Source organism: Rhinolophus sinicus, linkage group LG03 (assembly GCF_036562045.2).
Source record: "Rhinolophus sinicus isolate RSC01 linkage group LG03, ASM3656204v1, whole genome shotgun sequence".
NCBI classification, from domain to species: Eukaryota; Metazoa; Chordata; class Mammalia; order Chiroptera; family Rhinolophidae; genus Rhinolophus; species Rhinolophus sinicus.
The window spans coordinates 93,544,271-93,569,740 of record NC_133753.1 but is presented as its reverse complement, the minus strand read 5'-3'; the positions used below and the strand labels follow the sequence as shown (position 1 = coordinate 93,569,740).

The following is a 25,470-nucleotide window of genomic DNA, read 5'->3' as shown; positions in this document are numbered from 1 at the left end:
CAAGCAGGATAAATACAAAGAAAAGTACATATAGGCACACTTTAATCAAATCAATGAAGAGCAAAAATAAAGAACAGTAAAAAGACAGATACAGGTGGAAAAAAGCACAAATTTGAGTGAATTTCTCACTAGAAAAATAGAGGCCCAAAGACAATGTTATACGATCTTTAAAGTCCTAGAAGAAAAAAAGAAAAAAACAACAACTGTCAACCCAATGTGTGAAAAAGAAAAATCACATGGGAAATTAGAAACAACCTTGAAACGAATAAAAATGAAAACACAATAAAACAAAACTTATGGGATACAGTGAAGGCAGTGCTCAGAGGGAATTTTATAGGTGTAAATGCGTATGAATTTTTTTTTTAAATCTCAAATTAATAACACAACTGTTTACATTAAGGAACTAGGGAAAAAAGAGCAAAGTAAACACACAGACAACAAAAGGAAGGAAACAATAAAAATTAAAGTGGGAATAAGCAAAATAGTGAATAGAAAAACAGTGGAAAAAACAACAAAAGCAAAAAGATCAACAAAAGGGGCAAATCTTTAGTTACACTGACGAAGAAAAAAGTAGAGATGGCTCAAATTACTAAAATCAGAAACGATAGAGAAGACATTACTATCAACATTACGGAAATAAAAAGGATTATAAGAGAATACTATGGAAAATTGCACGCCAACAGATTGGACAAACTAGATGAAAGATTCTTAGAATAATTACTACCAAAAATGGTTCACGAAGAAGTAGAAAATCTGAAAAAAAAACTATTAACAAGTAAAGGGATTGAATCAATAATAAAAAACCTCCAAACAAAGAAAAGCTCAGGACCACAAGGCTTCATTTGCGAATTCTACTAAATATTTAAACAAAAATTAGTATCAATCCTTCTCAAACTCTTCCAAAAAATTGAAGAGGCGGGAACACTTCCTAAATCTTTCTATGAGGCCAGCCAGGCAAAGATATTACAACAAAAGAAAACTACATATATCTCTTAAGAAATTAATATCCTGAATGAGTAAAGACTCCTAAAAATCAACAACAAAAAGACAACCCAATTTTTAAAAATGGGCAAAGGACTTGAGTTGACATTTCTGCAAAGATATACCAATGGCCAATAAGCACATGAAAAAATGTCAACATCATTAGTCACTGAGGAAATACAAATGAATACCCCAATGAACATCACTTCACAACCCCAAGGAAGAAACAAAAAGCAAAAACAAAAACAGAAAATTGCAAGTGTTGGCAAGAATATGGAGGAATTGGAACTCTTGTACATTGCCAGTGGGAAGAATATAAAACAGCATAGTGACTGTGCAAGACAGTTTAATGCTTCTTCAAAAGTTAAACATAGAGTTACCATATGATCCAACAATTCTATTCTTAGGTATATACCCAAAAGAGTTGAAAACAGGGACTCAAACAGTGCTTGCAAGCCAATGTTCACAGCAGCATTACTCACAATTGTCAAAAGATGGAAACAACCATTGTTCATCAACAGATGAAGAGATAAACAAAATACAGTATATACATACAATGGAATATTATTCAGCCTTAAAAAGGAATGAAGTTCTAATACATACTACAACATAGTGAACTTTCAAAGCATTTTGTTAATATGCCGGATACCAAAGAGCAAATATTGTATGATTCTACTCATATGAAATATCTATAATAGGCAAATTCATGGAGACAGAAAACAGATTAGAGATTACCAGGGACTGGGGAGAAGGGGAAATGGGGAGGTACCATGTAAAGGGTACAGTTAGCCCTCTATATGTGTGGGTTCTATATCCGCGGGTTCTGCATCTATAAATTCAACCAACTGTTAATCGAAAATATTTGAAAAGAAAAAAGTGGCATTGCTGCTGACATGTACTATGTAGTTAGGAGTACAATGGGTGCGTCTGTACTGAACATGTACAAACTTTTTTGGTCATTATTCCTAAGCAATACAGTATGACAATTATTTACACAGCATTTACATTGTATTGGGTATTACAGGTAATCTATAGATGATTTGAAGTACACAGGAGGATATGCATAGGTTATATGCTATTTTATAAAAGGGACATGAGCATCCATGGATTTTGCTGTCCACAGGGGTCCCAAAACCAATCCCCTGCAAGTACCCAGGGATAATCACTGCATAGTTTCTGGTTTTGAAAGAGAAAAAATTTTGGAACCAGGTAATGGTGATGGTTGCATAACATTGTGAATGTAATTAGCGCCATTGCATTGTACATTTAAATAAGATTAAATTTGCATTGTACATTAAAATATGATCAAATTTTATGTTATATATATTTTACCACTTTTTAAAAAAGGTGTGGTGAAAAGTAAGTCTCTCTCCTACTCTCAGTCACTCAATCCTCCTGCCTTGGGCAACCAGTGCTAACCAGTTTCCTATACACAAACTAGAAAAACTGTAAAGGATCAAAATTACTTCATAGGTTTGGCATCAATTAAGTCCTGGAGAAACAAAAGTAGAAAACTCCAGTGGCTGACAGAAACATCCTTCATTGCTCCTAATTGTTCACAGAGATAGTCCCTTTATGTAACCCTTCCCAAAGATCAGAAATATAGTTCAGTTCTGTTTTCAACTCCAGTCCCTATAATGGTTCTTCCAAACTGCCATGACAAAAAAATTAAGGCCTAACCAAGAAACAAATTGACAAAGTTATCTATTACTCCTCCCAAAAAATTCTGTGTATGTCTGCAAATAGAATTCAATAGTATGTTGAAATACTTGTTGTAACCAAGTAAGATTTATATCTTAAATACAAATATACACAAATTAAAATCTATTTCACCAGTATTTAAATTAGGAAAAGCACTCCCATCACCTCAGAAGAGAAGAAAAAATATTTAATAAAAACCAACATTCTTTGCTCATAAACATCCATGTTTAAAAAGGTAGGAATAGAACAACATGCCTTCCTTATATGCACATAGAAATTAAGTGCATGTTAATGTGGTATTTCAAGTCACTTGGAAAACTGAATGATATAGTATATATAATGATAGAATAAATAATTGAGCTGGAGAAAATATTTAGCTAAAGCTACCTCACAGTATATATATATAAATGTTTCAAATGAAGTAAAAAAACAAATGGAAAAATCTAAATTTTTAAATTTTTGTTTTTGAAACGATGTAAAATATTATGATTACAAATAAAATTTAATTAAAAAAGAAAACAAATCCTAAAAATAGAAAGGAAAATAAACAAATGAATCTACGTATCAAGTGGGCAGCATAATTACACAGAGTAGAACTTTTCAAACGATTACAAAACCCAAGATTTGACTGTACATCTCTAATGGTATAGAACATAAAAATTAAAGAATTGTAACAAAATTAAAACTGCTTTTAGTAATCATATTTTTAGTATTATTGGTATTGTTGTGTGAATTATAGGATAGAGCAAAGTAATAATTATGTTGGTGATAGTGAGAACCAGAATTTTCAACATAGAATAAAGGAAATACTAATGTATAAAATCAGTGAAGTTGGGTTAAAAATTTACTAGTTCTGAAATGTGAAATTGAAGTATCTGTTTGAATGCATTTTGTGTTTTATCATTTCTACACTGAAAAAGTACAGAAATAAAAACTCAGCAATGCACTGAAACTGAAGTCTCTAACTACCACTTACCATTAAACAGAATCAGAATCCCTTGGAGAAATGGCTAACTACTGGTTTAGCATAGGAAATATCCAAGATGAGCTAGGAAGACCTTGACACGCTGAAAAGCATACACATTATGAGACTGGTAGAGATCTATCAAAAGGATTCAGGAGCTACCTCGAAGAGGTTCCCACTCAACAAAGATGGAATCATTTGAGCTTCAATAAGAGAAATAACTCCAGGGACTAAAACACAAAATATTTTGAATTCATGGATTCATAATGACAATTTAAAAACTTAACTGATCACTTTGGAGGATGTCAGAAAAATAACTATTTGTTCAACACTGATAAACAAAGGGAAAGAATCAAGCCTCTGCATCTTCTCCTGCATAAATGGATCTAGGCAACAACCATCAATGCTGGCTAACAAAGAGAGATGACGAGACATAATGTGCCACCTAATGAAAATATTTAACTATAAATAGTTTTGCCCCCACTTCAAAACTAACAACCAACAAAAGAACATGAATCTGATCCGAGATCCTAGACCTAAGTACCAATTGATAGAAAATGTAAGGTATAAGTGAATATCTTAGATACCAGAGGGACACAATCAACACAATGCCGACTGATGTAAATTCTATAGTCAAATGACCTGGTTTCTTCATCAAATAAATTTCAAAACCAAAACAACAACAACAAAAATCAAGAGAATCTCCAGAATAAAAGCACCTTAAGAGACATATCAATCAATTATAATGTATAGACCATACCTGGATTTTCTATTGAACAAAGTGTTTTTTAAAATGTATGAGACAAACAGGGAAATTTGAATACTGAATATTAAACATTACATATTTTAAAGCCAAAAAAAATCAATAAATTAAACCTTCAAAGCAAAAATATAAGAACTCAGACAACAGAGTTGATGGCCAGAAAATATGAAGAGGTGAAACATAATTGGTAGAAGTTAGGGAAAAAATAGAGGGGAAAAAAAACCCATTTGGGAAATGAAGATCAAGTTACAAAGAGCAAAAGAGAAAACAAACATCACAGAAAATATGGTAAAGGACCTAGAGAATAGAAATAAGAAAAGCCACCAAAAAAAAAAAAGTTTATGAAAAAATGACAAACAGGTAGAGAACAGCTAAAATATTCATAACCGAAGTTGGAACAGAAGAGTGAAAAACATAATTAACAAAAAGCTGGTGTTGAATGAAAGGAGGGGTAAAGGGAAGAAGAGGATTCAATCTAATTTTGATCCTTAGAGAAACAGGAGACATTGTTAAAGAAAAGGAAAGTTAAAGGTCATACATCAAAGTATAAACATAAGCACTAGAACTATTGAAGGTCCAACACAATGCAATAAAGCCAAAAGAGTACAAGTATTGGAAAGGAAGAAGAAATGACATTATTCACAGATACTCTGATTATATACAAAATTCAAAATGTCTATTGCTAAATTATTAGAATAAATAAAAGGATACAGTAAGGGTGCAGAACATATGGCCAATATATACAAAAATCAATTGTTTCTATATACAAGCAACAAACCAAAACTGAACATATTTAAAAGATAGCATTTGAAACAGCATCAAGAAGAATCAAATATCTAGGAAAATAATCTAATGAAAAGTGTGTATGACCTCTACATAGACAGGGTAAAGCATTACTCAGAGAAGAGGTAAAGGCCTAAATAAATAGAGGGATATAGAGGGATACAGTTCCAGTACTGTAAATATGTCAGTTCTCCTTACCTTGAACTCCAGATTCAATGCAATTTCAGTTAAAATTCTAGTAGGTTTTGTGGAAATTAACTAGTTTAAAATTTATATGGAGATGCAAAAGCCTAGAAGAGCCAAGACATATTTATAGTAGTAGAACAAATACAGAGGATGCCAAAAAAATGTATACACATTTTAAGAAAGGAAAACTGTATTAAAATTGTAATACTCAACATATACTAATAACAAAAGATGACTACAAGTCATGTGTGTATATTTTTTTGGTACCCCCAGTAGAATAGGTTTACTGACTCTCTAGGTTTATTATAAAAGTATAGAAATTTAGACAATGTAATACTGGTACAAAGGACAAATTTTTCAACAGAATAGAGAAGAGACTTTAGAAACAGAGCCTTCCATACACAGACACTTAATTTGTGGCAAAAGTGGCACTGCAAAGCAATGGAGAAAGTACGATCTTTGCAATCAATGCTGCTGGATCAAATGGTTATCCAGCTGGTTATTCAAATGGAAAAATGAAATGTCACCCTTATCTCATATCACGCACAAAAAATAATTCCAGGTGGACTGTGGAGTTGAATGTGAAGGATAAGATAATAAAGCTTTAAAAGATAACTTAGAATAATTATCTTCATGAACTTGGGGAACGAAATTTCTAGGACACAAAAGCACTAATCATAAGGGAAAGATTGATAAATCAGACTATATTAAAATCAGATTACCATTAAGAGAATAAAGAGCTATATACCCAACAGAAAGGTTTACCCTTACGTACCAACATACATAGAAGAATGTTTATATTATATTATTTCAAAGAGTCAAAAGGTGGAAATGACCCAAATGTCTGTCAATAGTAGAATGAGTAAATATACGGTAGTATTTCACTTAATAGAATAACATAGGAAAGAAAACAAACTATAAGTAGACACAACATCATGGATGAATCTCAAAAATATAATTTGAGTAAAAGAATAAATTATATATAATACGAAACCCCCAAAATAATTTAGGGTGCTAGAAATCAAGATGATGGTTTCCTTTAGAAAGGAGTTTGAGTATAGTGCTTAGGAGTGGATAGAATGAGGGTTTCTAGAGCGTTGATAATGTTCTGTTTCTTTATTTGGGTGATTAATACCTAAGTGTGTTCACTTTGTGGTAATTATTAAGGCGTACACTTACAATTCATACTAGCCTTATAAGAATATTCTGTAAAGCTTCAATATCTAAACTAGTGAAGTATTTGTGCATTAACAGATAGACAATCAATGAAATACAATAAAATCCAGAAATAGATTCAAATACCAATGAAAATTTAGTAAACACGTGAAAAGGTGGCATCTGAAATAACTATGTTGGAGACAGGTAGTCATCCAAAACAAGGTAAACCTGGATCCGTATCTCATACCATAGGATAAGCCCCAAATGAATCAATAATTTAAATGTAAAAATTAAATGACAAAAGTACTAGAAGAAAATATGAGAATTAGGTTCCAGCCTTGGCGTGGAAAAAACCTTTGCAATCAATACTCAAAATCAAGAATACACAAAATAAATTATTGATAAATTTGCCCAAATAACAGTTTTAAAAAGCTGTTTAATGCATACAGAACACACTGTAAACAAAGTCAAAAGGCAAGTGACAAACTGAAAAAAAATTTAATATCATAGCACAAACACTAAAATCTCCTTAAACATAAATATAGTATAACTTTTAGATATTGAGATTATAAATGCTAACAACAAAAAATAATTAGCAAAGAACATGACCAAACATTCCAGAGAAAAATAAATAAAAATTGCCCTCACACATATGAAAATACATTCAAACTCACACACACAAAAGATTTTTAATGAAAATCAAAATAAGACGGAAACAATACCTCTTAACTATCAATCTGACAAAAAAACAAAAAAACAAAAGGGGCCCGGTGGCTCAGGTGGCTGGAGCTCTGTGCTCCTAATGCCCAAGGCTGCCGGTTGGATTCCCACATGGGACAGTGGGCTCTCAACCACAAGGTTGCCGGTTTGACTCCCACAAGGGATGGTAGGCTCTGCCCCCTGCAACTAACAACAGCAACTGGACTGGACCTGGAGTTGACCTGCCCCCTCCACAACAACGATTGAAAGGACAACTTGACTTGGAAAAAATCCTGGAAATACACACTGTTCCCCAATAAAGGCCTGCCAATAAAGTCCTGTTCCCCTTCCCCAGTAAAATCTTTAAAAACAAAAACAAACAAACAAAAACAACCCCACTAAGTTTGCCAGTAAACTCTTGGCAAGACTGTGGGGAAATAAGCATTCCGTTGTTGAGAATGCAAAACAGCACAACTTCTATGGAGGAAAAATTGGCAAAATCTATTGTTACGAGTTGAACCGTACCCTAAAATTCGTATGTTGAAGTCCTAATCCTCAGTATCTCAGAAGGTGACCTTATTTGAAAATAGGGTCTTTACAGAGGCAATCAAGCTAAAATGAGGTCATTAGGGTAGGCCCTGGGGACAGACAAGCACACACAGGGAAAATCCTATGTGAAGTTGAAGGCAGAAATCAGACTAGTGCTTCTACAGGCCAAGGAACGCCAAAGATTGCCAGCAAATCACCAGAAGTTAGGGGGGAGGCATGGAATAGATTCTTCCTCAAAACTTAAAGAAAGAATCGACCCTGCTGACCTTGATCTCAGACTTCTAGCCTCCAGAATTGTGAGACAATACATTTCTGTTGTTTAAGCCACTCAATTTAGGGTATTTTGTTACAGCAGCCCTAGCAAACTAATCCTTTACAAAATTATAAATACATTACCTTTTGACCCAGCAATCTAATTCTAGACTTTTATTCAACAGATAGATCTATAATCATATACAGAGGGTGCCAAAAAAAATGTATGCACATTTTTAAAAAAGGAAAAAACTATATTAAAATTGTAATACTCAAAAGGTAAACACAAGTCCCGTTTGACTTCTGCAATTACAAGAGGTGCTCAAAGTGGTTACCATCAGCATTCAGACACTTCTGATTATGGTGAACTACTGCTTGGGCAATGTTGACCAAAGTGTCCACTTGTATACATTTTTTGGCACCCCCGTACACATATATGACCTATAATCATATATATATATATACACACACACACACACACACACACACACACACACACAAAGATAGTCATTAAAGCATAGTTTGTGATAGCAAAGGAACTGAAACAATCTACAGGGTAAAGGTTAAATAAACAATGGTATGTCCATAGAGGAGACTACTATGCAGCCATAAAAAAAACCCCAAGAACAAGCTTTGTAACTAGAGATACAGAAAGATGGAAGACGTCCACGGTATACTGTCAACTAAAAGCAGCAGCAGGGTGGAATACAAGAAGCAGAACAGTGTCGAGTGCACAGATATTTGTGTAAGGAGGGGAAAAGGGGAACACATACGTATGTATCTGCTTCCATTTCCATAATGGAACACTGATGGCTTTCAAACTTGGAAACACAGTGGTTTCCAAACTTGTCTGCATCCTGGAATCATCCGAGGAACTTCAAAAAATCATACCCCCAGAGACTGAAATGTAATTAGTCTGGGATATCACCTGGGCTTTGGAATTTTTTTAAAGATCCCCAGGTGATCCCACAGGCAGACAAGTTTGGGAACCACTGCTGTAAGAATACAAAAGGTATTAACAGAAGTATTAATAGAAGTATTTTGTGCATGAGGGAGCAAGGACAGGAATGACAGCAAAAGCTTTCATTATAATATTTTTAAATATGGTTTTGATTGTGAACCATGTGAAAGTATTAACTATTCAGAAAATTCAGTTAAATAATAAAAGAATTTTTAAAAAAAAGAAATACTTGCTTCCACATGTTTATTTTTATGACAGGTCTTATTCATGGTTTAGAAATGCCATTACCATCAATGTCAAAACAACTTTGTAATTATATCTTGAAAAAATTCAAACTCTCAAGTTTTCTCTATTTTGGCCACAAGCTATAAGCCTTACTTAAGTGTAGTTAATGATATCGTTTTGCTGCATTACCTGTCTTTATATACCCAGCAAGAAAGTTTATCACGTGGTGTGGGTGGTTTTCCTTCAAAGTTCGTGATTTTTTCCCAAATATAGGTTCCATCTCTTGTTCTCAAATTAACAAAATAAAGCTTTTAAAAGAGGAGAACACCATTAAGAGACAGGACATTCAAAAATTAAATCTATACCTGAGAGATATGTGATCCATAAATTAATTTACTTTTTCTTTTTAAAAGGAAAAAAATTAATTGTATGGTTAATGAAAATGAGACTGTTTTAGAAGCACAAATGATATATAAAACACACTGAAATAGATCTTTTCCCATCATGCTCTTGTCCTATGTATATCAACTAAGTATGTAGTTAATTCGTAGAAGAAAGACATGGGAGAAGAGAAAAGCAAAACTACTGCATTTTTACTCTACTACCTTGTAATCAAAACACAAGATTTTCTACATATATCTTCTTTTTTAAATATTTGTAAATTTGTGAGATGAAGTGACACATTAAATATTACATTTTGCAGCACTCCTGAATTGAAAGAAAATATTACTCGATTGCTGTATCCTTTGTCATCATAGCCTCCAAAAATGTACAGCTTTCCATTAAGGCAAGCACCACAACTGCCTGACATGGAGGTAGGGAGTTCTCCTTCCATGAGGTGCATCGTCCTGCAGGAAGAATGATACAGAACTTCGTAACTTTCCAGAAAGGCAAATTTAAATTCCCTTTGAACTCCATGAGCCCTTTTAAAACGAAAATTGTCACTGACAATTACAATTAAAATGTAATGGTAGCCAATACTGTAAAAACTCTAAGAGCATCCAAAGTAAAGATTTTTCAATCTACTGGAAAAAAATTACTGGAAAAGAAAATCTACTGGAAAAAAATCTTCATGTGTCACCAAAATTGGGAATTAATTAGTAGAACAAAGTCTTTAAGACAGCCTTCGTCTTGAGAGGAATGGTAAAGGACAAAGAGGAGAGAAAGGAAGGGAGCAGGGGAAAGAACGAGCCAGAGAGAATAAAGCATTGAAAGAAAAGGAAAGGGAGAAAATCAATGCTGCAGTATGTTCTAAGTATGTCTTAAGTTTCCTGTAGTCTAGAAAAACATTTATAACATATTAAAATTGGACATTCTGCAATTCAAAATTACTTACCACAACCCACTATCAATATCATAGGTCCAAATTTCATCATTAGGCAAATATACTTCATTGTCTTCAATAGACTAAAAACATAGAATACATAAAATTATGTTTATCAATTACATAGTAACAATTAAATAGTTCCTCAGGATGGGAGAACTGCAATTAAAACACTGCAAAACACAAAATCATAAACAGGCTCAAAGATTTTTTTTCAATATAAATTAAGATTGACCAAGAGAGAAAAGGGAAAAAAGACATATTCTAAGAGAAAGGGGGAAACAATAAAGGTTTAGAATACAAAAATAGCAGGTACATGAATCTCAAGAAAAGACTCAAGAGAATTAAACCTTTAAAAGGGATTTTCAGTAAGAGAAAATAGCAAAACAATAACATTCAGAGTAGAATATTGAAGACAATAAAGCCAGGAAGAAAATGAATATAAAAAAATATGTTTTATGTGAAGGTAAGGATTTAAGGAAGAAAATTTTTATTAGGTATAATTAAGAGGACTGTATCAGATACCTTGATTCACTGAACATATTTTTGAGTGCCTACTATGTGCAAGGCATAGTGTTAGGTGTTAATTAAATATAGAATCTAAAGATCAAGATAAATTTAACAAGTCAAAATGGTGACTCAGAATCTGAATAATCTCTTAAAAAGCTGATGACATAAATAGAATGATACATTCTGACATGATGAAAAGAGAAATATGAATAGAATAACAATCTTATTTATATTAAGTTAAAAAAAAAACTTACGAGTTAAAACAAATCCTTACATAAATCCATCAAAATTTCTTAAAACAATTCAAAAAGAGCCGATTTTTGTTATACCAGATGCCAAATACAGAAAAACGAGACAGATGGTGAAAATCTAATCACACTAGTTCACCGGATAGAAATGATCCAGAGTGTTTTCTTCGCAATGGAGGCCATAAGATCCGACTGCCTTCCACTGTCCTGCCTTTCACTTCGGGAAAATTCAGCCTCAACTGACATCCCATGGTTACGGTACTGCCCATCCCCAGTGGTCTTCCGTTTCAACAAGACCACATCGATACTGAGACTGCCTAAACACGAGCCTTCCTAGCACTGTGAGACCACACTATCCAGCCAAAAGGTTGGTCATCAGTGCATCCTTCAGACTGATTTATGACCAAAAGGGGGAACTGTGGATGAAAAAAAGGTTCTATGGAAAGTAACCTCACAGGATGAAGTGATCATAAACTCCTAACTGGGCAGGTCGTGGTGGGTAGTCACACCCCACGCCTATGACTTCTTTAGTTAATGGCTTATCTTTGCCTTAAGCAAGCCCTGTACATCGTTCTTGTGCATCTAGGTCAACATACCTTTGAAACACGTCTTTTCAGACCCCTCCTCAAGCGTGGTCATCCTCAGGGGAGCACATAATCTTAACTAATCTCTAATCCAGTCCCCCACTTGCTTTCTCCCACCTCCATGTAACCTTCCTTACTTTCGCTCCTTAATTCCAAATGCATAAGAGACACTGCAAACTGTTATTCTCCAGAGCATTTGAGATCTTGCTCCTGGGCATATGTCCTCAGTTTGGCTCAAATAAACTCTTGTAAAAATTCAAAAAAAGAAAATAGCCAATTTTAAAAGATATCAGTTTAAGAATTTCTAAGACTGCATGATGCATAAATTGTTAATAAGGTTAAGTAGATTTAGCTTATTTTCTTATTACTATGTTACTTAAAATTTCAAAATAGTATCTTGACTATTGGGTATGTCCTCTCCCCATTCTCTTTCACACACACACACACACACACACACACACACACACACACACAGCAGAAAACCACTCTGTCAATTCCAAGGAAACTACCACTCATGTCTGACTGAGGAGGACATATTTAATAACAAAATAAACAAATAATTAAAAGACGGGGAGTTAATTGTATGATTCTAAAGTTTAATGGCATCAGGCTCCAGTAGCTTTGGATGTACACCTTTATAACAGAAATATTATGAAAATGCATTCTGTCATTACTCTGCTTAAGTCCCTCCAATGCCTCCCTACTGCACTCAGGACAGTCTAGAATTCCTATGACTATACGTACTATTTGACACTTGCTATCCATTCAAAGTTCATCTTGCATTTCACTCATTATGCTGTAGTCCTCTTTCTACTCCTAAACTTCTGCAAGTTCCTTGGTGCAATAGGGCCTTCAGCTATGCTCTTCTCTCCCCCTTGGAATGCTGCCCCAGACTTTGCCTGGCTAACTAACTGATTCTTTGGGAATCAGCTTAAACGTCGCTTCTCTAATATCCCAGCATAAGGTTAAGGGATTAAGTTCCCTGTTAAATGCTCTCACACAGTCCTGTACGTCCCCTTTGAAGTCCTTTGTAGCACCCCACCCGCCACCACTAACCCTTAAGCTTCATGAGTGCACGGATCATTGTTATAATTTGGCTCCCAGAGCCTAGCACAGTGCCTGACGCATAAAAGGCACACGGACCATTTGTTGAGTGAGTGAATGGGTAAGTAATACCTGTTAAACTGATTGTATGGTCACGTCAGCCTGATTAAAAAGAAAAGTCCCTTTCACTAATCTTTAAAAGGAGTGGTACAAAAGCACAAATGAAGAACAGAATTGAAAAATTTTAGACCTAGTTCCTTTTCACTTTCTCAGAGATTTCACTCCAAAAATTATCCCTTCTTCTCTACATCACGTTTTCCTTCTCTACTAGACCATTCCTAGATACACAAACATGCCTTAATATTACTCTTTAAAAATATGCATATACATATATACATATATGTATACATAGATATACATGTATACATATATATACATATATACATATATATACATATATATACATATATATATATATCCCCTAATTCCTATTTCTCTGCTCCATTACATACTGAGTTAACAATAATGGGTAACCTCTCATTCTCTCATCAATTCAGATTAATATGGCTTTTGCGCCCATCATTCCACTAAAATTGCTCTTGTCAAGGTTTCCCTAAAAAAGAGAATTAGTTAACTGATTTATCCAGAAATATAGCCCAAAGAAATGGAATATATATTTTTAAAAAGTTAAGAGACATGGAGAAAGAGAAGAACTAAATCTAATCAGAATTACATTAGGGTGTAATAGAGAGAATTAGGAAGAGGCAATATTTGAAGAGACAAGGCTGATAGCTTTGCCAAATTGTTGAAAGTCATCAATCCTTGAAATCTATGAAGTTCTTACAAGTTCCAAGCAGGATAAATAAATAGAAATCGGGGTGGCGGGTTAGCTCAGTTGGTTACAGCGTGGTGCTAATAACACCAAAGTTGTTGGTTCAATCCCCACATGGTACAATGTGAGCTGTGTCCTCAAAAAAAAAAAACAACAACAACAAGAACAAAAAAACTTGTCTTCTTTAAAATGACAAGAAAATAAAATGGTTTTAAAACAAATAAATAGAACTAGACACATCATAGTAGAACTACAGAACATAAAAGAAAAAATATTCTTTACTGCCAGAGAAAAGATAAATCACCCTCAAATGAATCCCAGCTAATGACTGACTGAATTCTCATTAGCAACAACATAAGTAATATTAGCAATTGTGTTTAACGAAAGTAACAATCAATCTAGAACTCTACTCCCAGTGAAAATATTTTTTAAAAACAAAAGTGAAACAGAAATTTTCAGACAAACACAAACTGAGACAGTTGGCCAATAATAGATCCTTATTTAAAGAAAGTCTAATAGCTGTGCTACTTCAGGCGAAAGAAAAATGATCCGAAATTAAAAATCTGAAATGCAACAAGGACTAGTATGACAAGATATAGTTAATGTGTGGGTAAATTTAAACATTTAAAAAAAGGCTGAACTGACAACACAGATGGATCTTGAGATTACTATGCTAAGCAAAATAAGTCAGACAGGAAAAAGTCAAGAACTGTATGACTTCACTCATATGTGGGATATAAAACTGAAAGCAACAATGGAACAAGACAAACAAACAAACAAACAAAAACTCATAGACACAGACAACAGTTTAGTGGTTACTAGAAGGTAGGTGGGGAGGTGGTAGAAGAGGGAAAAGGGGGTCAAATACATGGTGATGGAAGGAGAACTGACTCTGGGTGGTGAGCACACAATGAAATATATAGATGATGTATTATAGAAATGCACACTTGAAACCTATATAATTTTACTAACCAATGTCACCCCAATAAATTTAATAAATAAGAAAAAGGGCTAAACTTTTTTGATACCTAATTGGGTGGGGTGGGGGTGAGACAGGATAGGACTAAGGAAAGGGGTGACCAGACCTAAAACTTTTTAAAGTATTTGAACTCTACAGGAAGAAAGAAAATTATTAATTTTGTACTTTGTGAAGTTTATGTTGAAATAAATAGAGTAACTACAGGATGGCTATAAATAAATCATATGATTTCTACACCAAGAGAAAAAAATGGGAAGAGAACAAAAAGTTCTTCAAACAACCCTCAAAATCAGGAGGAGGAGAAACAGAGAGGGGCAAATATAAAGCACATCTGATGAAAAAAATGTATATCTGAATTACATTAAGTGAAAAGAGTAAAACTCACCAGATAAAATATACATAATATCAGATTGGATAAAAATAAGATACGATTCTCAGATAAGACACACATTTAAAATATAAAGATATACAAAGTTTCCATCAGAAGGTAGAAAAAGACATGCCATGCAAATATTAATCAAAAGAAAGATGATATAGCTGTATGAATATTGGCAAAATAGATTTTAAGGCAAATAACAACTACAGATAAAAAGAGCATTACATAATAATAAAATGTTCAATTAACCAGAAAGATATAACCATTCTAAATTCATATACACCCAAAAAGGTAACCTAAAAATACAAACAAAGTAAAAACTGACAGGACCACAGGGAGACACTAACAAATCTACATCAGAGTCAGAGTTTTTAACACCTGTTATAGTAATGGATAGAACAGGGAGGAAAATAATCGGAAAGGATATAGGAGATTTAAACAACACAATTAGCAAGGTTGATAAAGTGGACACATATGAACCACTTCCCCCAACATAAGAACAAAGGGTATATTTGTCTACACACTAGTCCTTAAAGCAAACCTCAACATATACCAAAGAATGTATAGACCACATTCTCCAAGTACTATACAATTAAGTTAGAAATTAATAATAGAAAGCTAACTATAAAAGTAGCATTTGTTTAGAAATTTAAAATATTTTTCTAAACAACTTATGGGTCAAATAATGATAATTGAAAATACACAATTTAAGAACTATAAAATGACAAAATACTGCTTATCAAAACTTGAGGAATACAACTAAAGATTAAAATTACATTAAAATTAAGAACTGTTGGACAAAAGACAATCATCAAGAAAGTACAAAAACAAGCTACAAACTGAGAAGACATATTCAACTCAAATAACTATAAAGAAGTCTTATAAATCAGTAAGAAAAAGACAATCTAATAGACAACTGAGCAAAAGACAGGAACCAGCATTTTTACAGAAGAAACACAAATCGTCCATAAAGTTATGAAAAGAGACTCAACTTGATTAGTAATCAGGGAAAGCAAACAAAACCCCAATCAAGTATCATGTCACACTCACTGGACTGGCAAAAAATTTAAGGCCAGATGGTTTACCAAATGTTGTCAAAGACGTGGGGCAAGGAGGAGGCTGATGGGAGTGTAAATTTATATAAATATCTTGGCAACAGTGACAAATCTGGAGATGTGTGTACCAAGTGACAAGTATTCCATTCCTTGGTATATGCCCTAGAGAATGCACGTGCCCTTGTGCATGTATTAATATAAGAGCCACGTTATAAGAATGCTCACATTGTAGCTTTCTTTATAACACTAAAGAAAGTAGAAGCATTCAAATATTCATCAACAGTGCAATGGGCAAATAAATTGCTGTAAATTTACACAATAGATTATACAGGACACACATCAAAGCAATGAATCCAGGGATGATTTTCAAAATACTTAATAACTGGGGCACAGAAACTGACCAACCAGAACGGACACTAAGTAAAAACAGATACAGTCATGCTAGTGTATACCAGCTGAATATAAGCAATGTGTGAACCTAAAAAACATAATGTAGACTAAAAGAATTAAGTCATGAAAGAAAATACATGCTATGATTTCAAAACCAAATAATATATTGTTTAGAGATAGACGCATATGTGGTAAAACTGTAACAAGAAATCAAGACACCACCTGTGGGGGTGGGAGAGCATGTAACGAGTAAAGGATACACAGGAAGCTTCTAAGATACTGGTTTTAGTTGATTTCTTAATCCGGAAGTTAAACATGTTTACCTTTAAATGATACTAATTTTACACATTCTTTTGTATATATATTTCAATTTTAAAAATTAAGAAAATGAAATCTTAAGACATGAATATTAAGTAATTAAGTAGCTCACAGAATCAGGAAGGCTGAAGATTCAGCCTCTGATCTATGTAAGGAGAATCAAGGTCTAAAACCAGGCCAAAACACAGGTCTGGTGAGCTAACTGATGCCGTCCGTCACTGGTGAGCATCACACTACAGCTTGCAGCACCACTGCCTTTATACCAGGGACTTTGATCATCCTACAAATACTATTGCTGGGTAATAATCCTCCTCAGGTCCTTTTAAATCATTACTCCTGAATCCAAATCTAGCAAAGATTCATTTAATAGAGTCTATGCCACTTGCCTACAACTTAGCTGCAAGGGAGCCTGGAAAAGTGAGTACCTGGCATTCAGTTTCTTTTAATTGGGCACCTACTATGAGCTATACCCAATTCTATATGTCAGGCATTCAATAGCGAAGAAAATCTCTATCTTTATAGAATTTACATCCTATAGGGGTAGGTAGGAGGTAATCAGACAACTGAAATGAATGTACCAACAAGACTCACTGGGTGGAAGATACTACAAATAGAGACTAAACTTCAAATACTGGGCAGCTAAAAAGAATGTCTTCCACATGACATGCATGGCTTATGTGACCATCTATGAATATATAAAATGGAACCATTAGGTTAAAGAGAATACAAACTTAAGGCTTTTGATACACATTGCTAAATTTCTCCTCAAAAAGTTTACACAAGTTTGTACCGCCATTACCAGAGGATGCATAATTCATTTGCCCATGCTCTTCTCAAAAATTCTCTTTAATATTTGAAAACTGGAGAAGAAAAAGCTCATTGTTATTTTCAGCTGGGTTTCTTTGCTTCTCATTATATTTGTATTTCTTCTTTTGTAAATTGCTTGTGCATATCCATTGTTCATTCTTCAATGGAAATATTAATCTTTATTTTTACAGGAACTTTGCCTATCATGTATGTTGCAAATACTTTCCCCAGTTTGTCATTTGCCTTCTCACTTTATTGTGAGAGTAAATGCATTAAAAAGTTACTGTTTAGAAGTCACAGTATTACATTTTTTAAAAGTTTTATCTATCAATCTTTTTCTTTTATAGTTTTTCCCAATTGTCTTTTCCCAACTCGAGGTTTTTACAAGAGTCATATATTTTCTTCTGGTTGAATATAGCTTAATTTTTCTACATTTAACTCTTCAATCCTAACATTCCATTATCATTTTCCTCCAGCTATTCCTGGAACATTTATTGAGTAAGTGATAGTTTTTCTAGAATTGAAATGCTACCTTTGAAATACAAAATAGTCTGCACGCTTGGTTATTTATGTTCAATTCCATCATACTATCTAAACTTGCATCAGGACCACTGATTTAATCATTATAGTATTGTGATGTTTTAATATGTGACATTGTAAGCCTCCCACTTGCATTCTTTTCAAACACTTTCTAAATTGATCCTTTCCCCCTTAAGTCCATATCCAAAGCAAATACGCAGAAAAGTTTAGGGCAAAATACATTAACATCAATTGCATTATGGAAATAAAACCGTTATTATGATTAAGCCCTAAAAGGAAAGCATGTCATCTGCAAACATGATAAAACACTGTGGACAACGACTTAGGACACCTAGTCACAGTTTTTAAATGTTCTTGGTAGCAGCACTAAAGTCTGTATGAATTTCAGAAATGTGGAAAGGATAGGGAAGAACTAGGAGAAAAGAATATTCTGGCACCAATTAAAATTTACCACTTAATTTTTTTGGCATTGCTACTCTTACCTCTAGAGGTAGGGCTGTTTTCAGATACTATAACGTCTTTTAGAATATGTTTGACAATACAGTAATAAGTAATTTAGACAGATATCTGTGGGCCATTTGCAAGTTTTAGGATATATGAGTATATTTGTCAATTTTAAAAAACACGGAAAGCTGTGATTGTCACATACAATCTGGAATCATTGGATCAATATTCTTAAGTACTGACTACTGGATTACCTCCAGATGCCAGGCCTTTCAGCTATCTTCTGTTCAGAAGGATTTGAATACAACATTGTTGGAAGAATTCTACTTTTTCTCATATGTCATGTCTTCTTTTATGCCTCCCACTCTCCCTTTCCTTCCAGTTATGCCTTCTTTTAACTATTCATAATCCCTAGAATTTTAAAAGTAGTATACTCAATCTAAATCTGTGTGATACTTTCCAGGGTGGTTCTTATAGGACACCACTCACTGGATCAATAAGTAATACGAAAAGAAGTAATTTTATTCACTGACTGCCACCTGAAGACCTGGATGGAATCTTATCGATTACACAATTTTCAAGATTAAAATGAGATATAAAAAATTCAGACATTTCATTTATGGGCCTAAAAGAAATCTATACCATCACCAGATATGAGATTTCACAGATTACAAGTGATTTTTTTTTTTTGCTTAACTTTATAATATTAAGAAACAAAACAGCAGATAAAGTTTGACACCTCTACATCTCCAAGTGGCAAAGCTCAAAAACAATCAAAATATTTCTTCTGTATAAAACCATCATTATATCTAGACTACTTTTTCATCAAGAAAAATTGGTGGAAATATTAGACATTAAGAAAGCGCAATTTGTTCACTTATCATAGAAAAACAGCCTTTGTAAATCCTATATACCTACGTTGGAATCTGCTGCTTTTGAGGTCAAATGGCCCTTCAAGTTACTCATTCCCATTGACTCATCATCCTTATTTTTAAAACGGAGTACGTATTTCTTACCTTACAAGGATTATGTAAGATTAGGGATATGAGAGTTCCTAGCACATGCCAGGTATAGTAGGCACTCAAAGGTTAGTTTTAATTTTCCCATCCTGATACTGCAAATTAAAAATAAACACACAAACAACAACAAAAACCAACCTGGATCTGAGAATCAGTCAACATAGAGAGTAAGTACTTTATTTCAGTGAGTGCTTCAGTCCTGTTACATCTGTCACATAATAGTACCGAGACAGTAAGAAAATGCAGGTCCTGTTTCTAGTAAAACTTCCAAATGATTCACTTTTTTTTTCCATCTGTGAACTAAAGGGGATGGCATATATCCCTGAACTGTGTTCTGGCTTTAGAATCCTTGAGTCTATAACCCTATCATTAAAGAAACAAAACACAGATTCAAACCTCCATTGTAATAAGACATTTCCAGCATACCTTCAGTATATTGTTGCTAATGGATCTATTCTGAGATTTGAAAAAGATTTCATAATTACCCATTTGGCAACAGTGACACTTCCAAATTAATTTGGAGATGTGTGTACCAAGTGACCCAGCACTCTATTCCTTGATATATAAGCCCTAGAGCGTACATACTCTTGGTAAAAGAATGACACTACAAATTACGTAGAAATATTTCAATGCTTCAGTGATTTCGTTATTTTACTTCCAATCGCGTCGTGGCGATAAGGAAATATTTACAAAATAATACAGCACAGGGTCCTCGGTGTGCTTAGGTCTCCGCAAGCATTGAAAGATGTTAATAAATCGCGCAGTAACTGGTTTAGCGTTGGGCAACCCGGGGTTACTGGACAGCTGCGGGGATGGGGGAGACTTGAGCGTGAGAAGAGCCCCCGAACCGGGTTTGAAGGGTTTCCTAGTGGAGGCGACTGCGGGGTGGCGCCCAGCCCCTACGCGGCTGGGACAGCAGAAGGCGGCGGAGGCGGACGGGCGGGCGCTGCGGGCGGGCCCCCGCCTCCGGGCCGGCCGTGGGCGGGCGCTCCGCGTCCGCGGGGGCCGAGAGTCCCTGCGGGCTCCCACCGCGGGTCCGCCCCGTCCCGCCTCTTCCCCTTACCACGTAGCCCCCCCACACGTAGAGGAAGTTTCCGTCCACCACAGCGCAGTGGCCGCTTCGCTCCTCGGCCACGCAAAACAGCTGCGAGTCCTCCATCGCGCGGTCGCTGGACGCACCCGCTCGGCGCGCCGCAGCCTCTGCCCACAGACCGGCCTCTCCTCCTTCCCGGCTCCTCCACGCACGAACGGAACGCGTCGAGGGTCGAGATTGGTGGGAAGGCAGCACCAGTGCGTCTGCGCGGTCCCGCAGCCCTGTCGGAAGCTGAGCCGAGGGCGGCCTTGCCAGTTAGGGGTGGCTTGGGTCTGGGTAGAGAGTGAGGTGCCGTGGCTTCTCGGAACCCTGCCTCTGCTGGTGTCCTGTCACTTGGGATTGTGTTGTTTTGGCGATACAATCTTATTCACTTACAAATGGACTTCTGGTCCATGGGGGTGGATGCAGCTATGCATAAATAAACTTATTAATACTTTGTGAGGGTTTGCGTTTTCCATTCAACCTCCAGCAAAGGTGGTTATCCACGAGAATAGTGTGTGTGTGTATTTAATAGAAATACATGTTTTTTAAATTAGGAATTTTCTAAAACATGCAGGCAAACTACAGCCTTGTAATGACAAGCGGGGAAAAGAAAGGGGAGGGACACACTAGAGTGGGATTAATCAATTTATTTAGCAATATCTAATCAATTTATTTAGCAACATGCAATAGCAAAAGACAAAGGCAATTAATAGAATACGTTAATGTTAGAGAGTAAAGGTGGTTAAGACTAAACTACATTGATAACAATGTCATGTCAAAGGAGTACACATACACATCAGTTTAAGAGATCTCAACATATGTTTACTACTGATCAAAAATCACTTGGCTAAATACACAAATAACCTCAGTAAAGAGTATCCAAAGTAATAAGCTTTATAGGATAGTAACTATTACAGTAGATGCCAAAACTCACCTCACCAAACTGGGGGAGAACAGCACTAGAAAAGTCATAAATCAAAACCTTGCCAGGTCTGTAGCTGAGAGAAACTCAGGCTTCTCCCACAGCGCTGCGTGCTAGTTCCCAAGAATGTTGCTGCTGTTGCCATTGTTGTTGTTGTTGTCAGAAGTAAAGGTGTCTTCTGATGCTATCAGCTGCAACCTGCCTACAAGTTTTCAAGATGCTAACAGGTTCTCAAGAAGGCTAACCAGGAGGAACAACACTGGAGAGGTCGGGAACCAGCCAGACCTCTCCAGGTTTGCGGCTGGAAGTCAGGACGTCCCCTGGTGTTGTAAGCTGCATGTTGCTGGGAGTCTTCAAAATGTTAGAATGATGAAGAATCACCAGTGACAAATGACCAAATGACAAAATAATAATTGCCAACTGAGGTCTGTCTTATACATTTTCTCAGATGTACTTTAGAGCCAAGTTTCTTGTTCCTGCCTCCCCGTCTGGGAATGGCCATTTCCGAGAGCATCCAGCAGTTACTGATATAAATACTGCCCATCCAGCCGAAGGGCCAATTCATCTGGATAAGCAACAAGAACAGGCACTGTGCCTGTCACATCATCCTGATATAACTTAGCTACTTCTTCACTACATCTGCTGATGTGAGCGAAACAGACAGAAAACAACATCATCTCGTATCTCCCCTACTCAAGAGGATGAGACCAAAGGGGGAATTCTCTCATCCCCTCATCATAGAATTTTTTTAACCCTAAGCTAACTATCACCTCACAGCACAGACAGAACAGTAGCTTTATCTCACATCTCCCCTACTCGGGAGAATGAGACCAAACAGAAAAGCAACTTCATCTCATGTCTTCCCTGCTCAGGAGAACGAGACCAAAGGGGGACCAAAAAACAACCTCATCCCATATCTCCTGCTCGGGAAAATGAGACCCAGAGGACAACATCACCTCATATCTCCCCTGCTTGGGAGAATGAGACCAAAGGGGGAATTTACTCAACCCCTGATCACAACACAGAAATCACCTCACATGCAGGAACAGATAGAAGCTAATAGACAAAAGCTCACATCAACCAATGAAGGCAAATTTTCCTCAACATCTACCCTACAAGCTTAGAGGCCAACTTCTGTCTGCCACCTGTTTTTGTAGGGCCGACAAGCTAAGAACGTTTTACATTTTTGAATGGTTGAGAAAAATCAAAAGAATGCTATTTCATAACTCCTGAAAATGACATGAATTCAAAGTTCAGCATCTGTACATAAAGTTTTGTTTGCACACAGCCACCCTAATTCAGTTAAGTATTGTCTATGGCCACTTTTACATCACAACCACAGAGTTAAGTAGGCAAAGCTGAGTAGTTGCAACAAAGACCATATAGGCCACACTGTTAAAAATATTTACTATCTGGTCCACTACAAAAAAAGTTGGCTGACCCTTGTTATAAAAATGACACTGCTGAAGTAAAACTAAGGGGGGGGGGGCAGAGATAATTCTACCTTTGTCTGTAAATGTACTTGTCCAGAGCCATCCTTAGAAGAGATTGTGGCTGCCCACTTAGAACAAGTTAATTCATTCACTTATTCAGTATATGAATTGTGATTAAAAAAAAAATACAGTGAATGCTGCTGCCACATGCCATCCAATGGAAAGGCAGGGCTCTTCAATACAGGAAGTGGTGCATGGAACCTTAGTAATGTTGTGTGACAAGTTTCAACTTGTTCAGTGCAGTCAGTCAGGTGTGAGCTACGGTTGAGAGAAGGTGTGTTTTAAAGTGTGTCATAAATCATCCTCATCATAACAACACTCCATGTCACACTCTCTTCTGGTATATGGCAATTTCTGTCAAATAAAAACAATATGGTGTATCCTCATCCACCTTATTCACTGGATCTGGCATGATAAGACTTCTGGCTCTTCCCTAAAGTCAAAGTGACAATGAAAGGTAAACATTTTGAATAGATTCAGGACATCCAGGCAGCCACGACAGCGCAACTACAGACACTCACGATACAGGACTTCCAGAACTGCTTCAGAAAGTGGCAAGAACGATGGGATGAGTGTGTTCGAAGCGAGTGGTAGTATTTTGAGGGGGATTGATGGCAATGTGTCTTTTACTGTAATACTTTTTTTTATTTAAACGTTCACCGTATCTTTTGATCACACCTTGTATTTGTGATGCAAGTTTGATACTTGGTTAAGGTGGAAGTTTTGCCTTTGTATTATTAGCCAGTAATCTGTAGGGTGATATTTTGGGACTGTGCAAATATCCTGTTCTCTGTAACACTTTTACCTAATGGTTTTAACATTTTATATCGTTATTTTCTCCACTCTCCTGCCCATAATAACCATTTGTTTCTTTTTTATCCTTCTGGTGGTTAAGCAGATACAGTCAATCTTCATTATTTGTGCATTCTATATTTGTGAATTCACCTACTAAAATTTCTTTGCAACTCCCAAATGAATATTGAGAGCTTTCATAGTCATTTACAAACATTCGCAGAAGACTGAAAAATTTGTTACCATCACACATGTTCCCAGGTGAGTTTGAGTAAGATAACATTCTGCTCTCGTTTCATCTCTCGTACTATAAACAAATGTCTTTTTGAGGTTCATTTAGTGCCACATTTTCCGCATTTTGTGATTTCTGTTGGTGATCTTGTTGTTTGAAATGGCCTCCAAGCTGAAGTGTTGTCTAGTGTTCCAAAGCACAAGAAGGCTGTGATGTACCATAGGGAGAAAATACATGTGTTCGATAAGCTTCCTTCAGACATGAATTATAGTGTTGATGGCCCTGAGTTCAATGTTAATGAGTCAGTGATATATATTAAAGATGTCTTTAAACAGAAACACACATAAAACAAGGTTATGTATTGATCAATTGATGACATGTTATGACGAGAAGCCTATAGGAAACTGTTTCCTCTAGGAGCAATGATTGAGTATTCGCTAAATCAGAGTTGGTGAGGACTATATAGAACATAACTACTTCCAATAATGAGAATTGACTGTATGCTCATCTATTTTTATTTCCTTTCCTTTCTTAAAGTTCAAAATTTTTTTGCAGTTATTTTTGTCTTTAGTATACATTTCACTGAAAATATTCAAAAAACCACTTTTCTCTGTGATGTTATGTTACCAATTTAATATAGAGTTGGGTATGCTGGTTTTAGTATGCTTTCAGCTTTGTTTATTTTTTTCTATGTCTTTGAATATGTCAAACGTCATGAGTGAACAGTTAAAAGTTCTCACTTCCATCCTTATCCCTTCCTGCCCTTTATGGTTAAACACTTTTTTTAGTGTTTCGTGTAACCTTCTAGCAAAAACAAGCATATGTATTCCCCTCCTTTACCAACACTTCGATTTGCTTTTCTTAAGTTAACCATATACCTGGGAGGTACGGTATATCAGTACTTCAAAATTGTCCTCACGTTTTATAAGGCTGTATGTTCACCTTTAAGCATTCCATGGTTTTGCTCAACTCACTGGAGTAAGCCTTCTGAATTGTGGAAGATTAGGAGTCCACTTGCTGGAATCAGATTGAGTTCAAATCTTGGTTCCACCACTGGAAGGTCAAGGGCAGCGATGAGAGTGGTTCAATGATGCACTTGGGATAACGGACGCACATTCCCAACCAGATACCAGGGAAGGTCGTTCTCGTCGTTCAGTCCCCGGGCAACAAAGGGGTGTAGGGTGGTCTCTTCCTTCAGCCCATATTGTCCGGGGCTGCAGCCCGCAAGGTACCAGGAGCGGCGGTGCTCTCCGCGACACCGCAA

General features: G+C 35.8%; 1 protein-coding gene across 5 annotated transcripts in view; it reads right to left on the bottom strand.

Annotated features, from left to right (window-relative positions):
• Nucleotides 1-21,000, bottom strand: part of KLHDC1 (kelch domain containing 1) — a 49,064-nt gene extending 28,064 nt beyond the window's left edge. For 2 of the 5 annotated variants that reach the window (XM_019736009.2, XM_074328203.1), the window contains exons 1-4: nt 20,756-20,996; nt 10,559-10,629; nt 9,953-10,070; nt 9,412-9,530 (exon numbers count right to left, since the gene is read on the bottom strand). In XM_019736009.2, the coding sequence (XP_019591568.2) occupies nt 9,412-9,530; nt 9,953-10,070; nt 10,559-10,629; nt 20,756-20,851 (404 nt within the window). In that variant the 5' untranslated portion in view covers nt 20,852-20,996. Of the gene's footprint in view, nt 1-9,411; nt 9,531-9,916; nt 10,071-10,558; nt 10,630-19,830; nt 19,901-20,755 lie in introns of all 5 variants that reach the window. The other 3 variants (XM_074328202.1, XM_019736008.2, XM_019736010.2) reach the window with 3 other exon arrangements.
• Nucleotides 21,001-25,470: the final 4,470 nt, after the last annotated feature.